Source organism: Elephantulus edwardii, unplaced genomic scaffold (genome assembly GCF_000299155.1).
Source record: "Elephantulus edwardii isolate Elephantulus edwardi_28Jun2011 unplaced genomic scaffold, EleEdw1.0 scaffold05987, whole genome shotgun sequence".
Lineage (NCBI taxonomy): Eukaryota > Metazoa > Chordata > Mammalia > Macroscelidea > Macroscelididae > Elephantulus > Elephantulus edwardii.
In genome coordinates this window covers 1-1,596 of record NW_006405737.1, presented here as the reverse complement: position 1 = coordinate 1,596, position 1,596 = coordinate 1, and the positions used below count along the sequence as shown (strand labels likewise).

Here is a 1,596-nt window from a genome sequence, read left to right as displayed (position 1 = left end):
GCCCTGGAGTAACTGGTGCTCTGGAACGTGGGCCGCCTCCCCAAGCGGTGACCAATCCCCAATTCGCAGCACCAGGAAATCGAAACTTCGGAGAAGTCGGAACTGCCAGGGAGCCCAGGGATCGCTGCCCGAACAGCACCGACCTGCTGCGCCCGGGTCTCGCGCTCTGCCGCCCGCTTTCCTCCGCACCATGAACCGCGCTGCCCAGCCCTTGTTCACGCGCGCAGCCACCGGCCTCCCCCCACCTTATGAGGTGCTCAAGGAGGAGCAGGAGGTGGTGCTCGGGGAGTCCCTGGGCCCGGAGCCCCTCGGGCCAGCTCCCGTGAGGTCCACGGTGATCAATATCCGCAGCGACATCGCTGTTCCGGACCACGTCGTCTGGTCCCTCTTCAACACGCTCTTCCTGAACTGCTGCTGCCTGGGCTTGGCGGCCTTCGCCTACTCAGTGAAGGTGCGTGTGAGCGCGCGTGCGCTGGGGCGCCCTCTGCGCGGATGGGGCTGGGGCCCTGCGCGCCCTGGGGGTGCGTGTGTGCGCGCGCCTACCCACAGGACTCTCCAATAGAGTGTGTTGGGCACTTGGGGTGCACACCCCCCAGGAGGGCCTGGGGGAGCAAGCTCCTGCGTGTGCCGGTGCATGTGGATGTGCCCGCACTTCGAGAGCCCCCACAGGGTGGAAGTGGGCACTGGGGTGGTAAGGGGTTGCGTGAGTCTGTCTGTGGTGGAGGACAAGTCTTCAAAGAAGATGCTGCAGGGCTGCTTGGGGTGATCAGCCACTGCCCCCCCTTCCCCCTGAAGCTGAGAGACAGTCATCACTCCCCCGCCCCCCTCCAGGCCTAGGTCCCCCAGACTGGCTCAGAAAACACAGTGTCCTCATTCTGAGACCTAGGGTGGAGGAGGGGTCAGTGCTGGGACCACAGCTGAGAGAGACAAGCCCCAGGCCCCTGTGGGGAGTGAAGGGCTGTGAGGAGGTCCTGGCCACCTCAGGGAGGGGATAGGAGTGGTTCTGCTTGGGCACCAGTGAGTGGTGTGGGCCATCCACGTGGGCCTGGATGATGTAGGCTGTGCGGTGGATAAAGGGCCAGAGACACCTGAGTGTCACACCCAGATCTGGCTCCCAGAAGATCCCTTCCAGACCCCGTCATCATCTGTTCTCCTCCAGTCCAGGGACAGGAAGATGGTGGGCGACGTGATAGGAGCCCAGAGCTACGCGTCCACTGCCAAGTGCCTGAACATCTTCGCTCTGGTCCTCAGCCTCCTGGTGATCGTCCTGTTCATCATTCTTATTGCCACGGGCACAGTGATGAGCTTACAAGCCGCTGCAGAGATGATTAAGAACCATCCAGGCTACTAGTTCCTGCCCTTGCTGTGGCCTGAGTCCCCTGCCCTCCATCATGGGTCCTACATTTTGGCTTGTTGACTTCATGCTTTGTCTTGTCCATAGCAGCTTGCACACTCACATCTGACTATAAATGAGCTCAATAAAGTGCCCTTGGTGTTATGTACTGTGATGTCATTTGGGGAGGAGTCCTTATCCTGAGTCTCCAGCCTGGTCCTGAGCCGGAGCTGAGGGGTCCATCCATCTTGTCCCCTGCTAGG

The 1,596-nt window shown here is 61.5% G+C and overlaps 1 protein-coding gene across 1 annotated transcript; it reads left to right on the top strand.

Annotated features, from left to right (window-relative positions):
- Nucleotides 1-190: 190 nt before the first annotated feature.
- Nucleotides 191-1,351, top strand: LOC102851699 (interferon-induced transmembrane protein 3-like). The gene is made up of 2 exons (XM_006903551.1): nt 191-451; nt 1,160-1,351. Exons 1-2 carry the CDS (start codon nt 191-193, stop codon nt 1,349-1,351), a joined length of 453 nt encoding a protein of 150 aa, XP_006903613.1.
- The last annotated feature ends 245 nt before the right edge of the window (nt 1,352-1,596 follow it).

Bases quoted from the DNA above. Each gene is read 5' to 3' on its own strand.
- LOC102851699 (XM_006903551.1), top strand. From the start codon at position 191: ATGAACCGCGCTGCCCAGCCCTTGTTCACGCGCGCAGCCACCGGCCTC. The intron at 452-1,159 runs GTGCGTGTGAGC...GTTCTCCTCCAG, and splicing joins CCTTCGCCTACTCAGTGAAG to TCCAGGGACAGGAAGATGGT.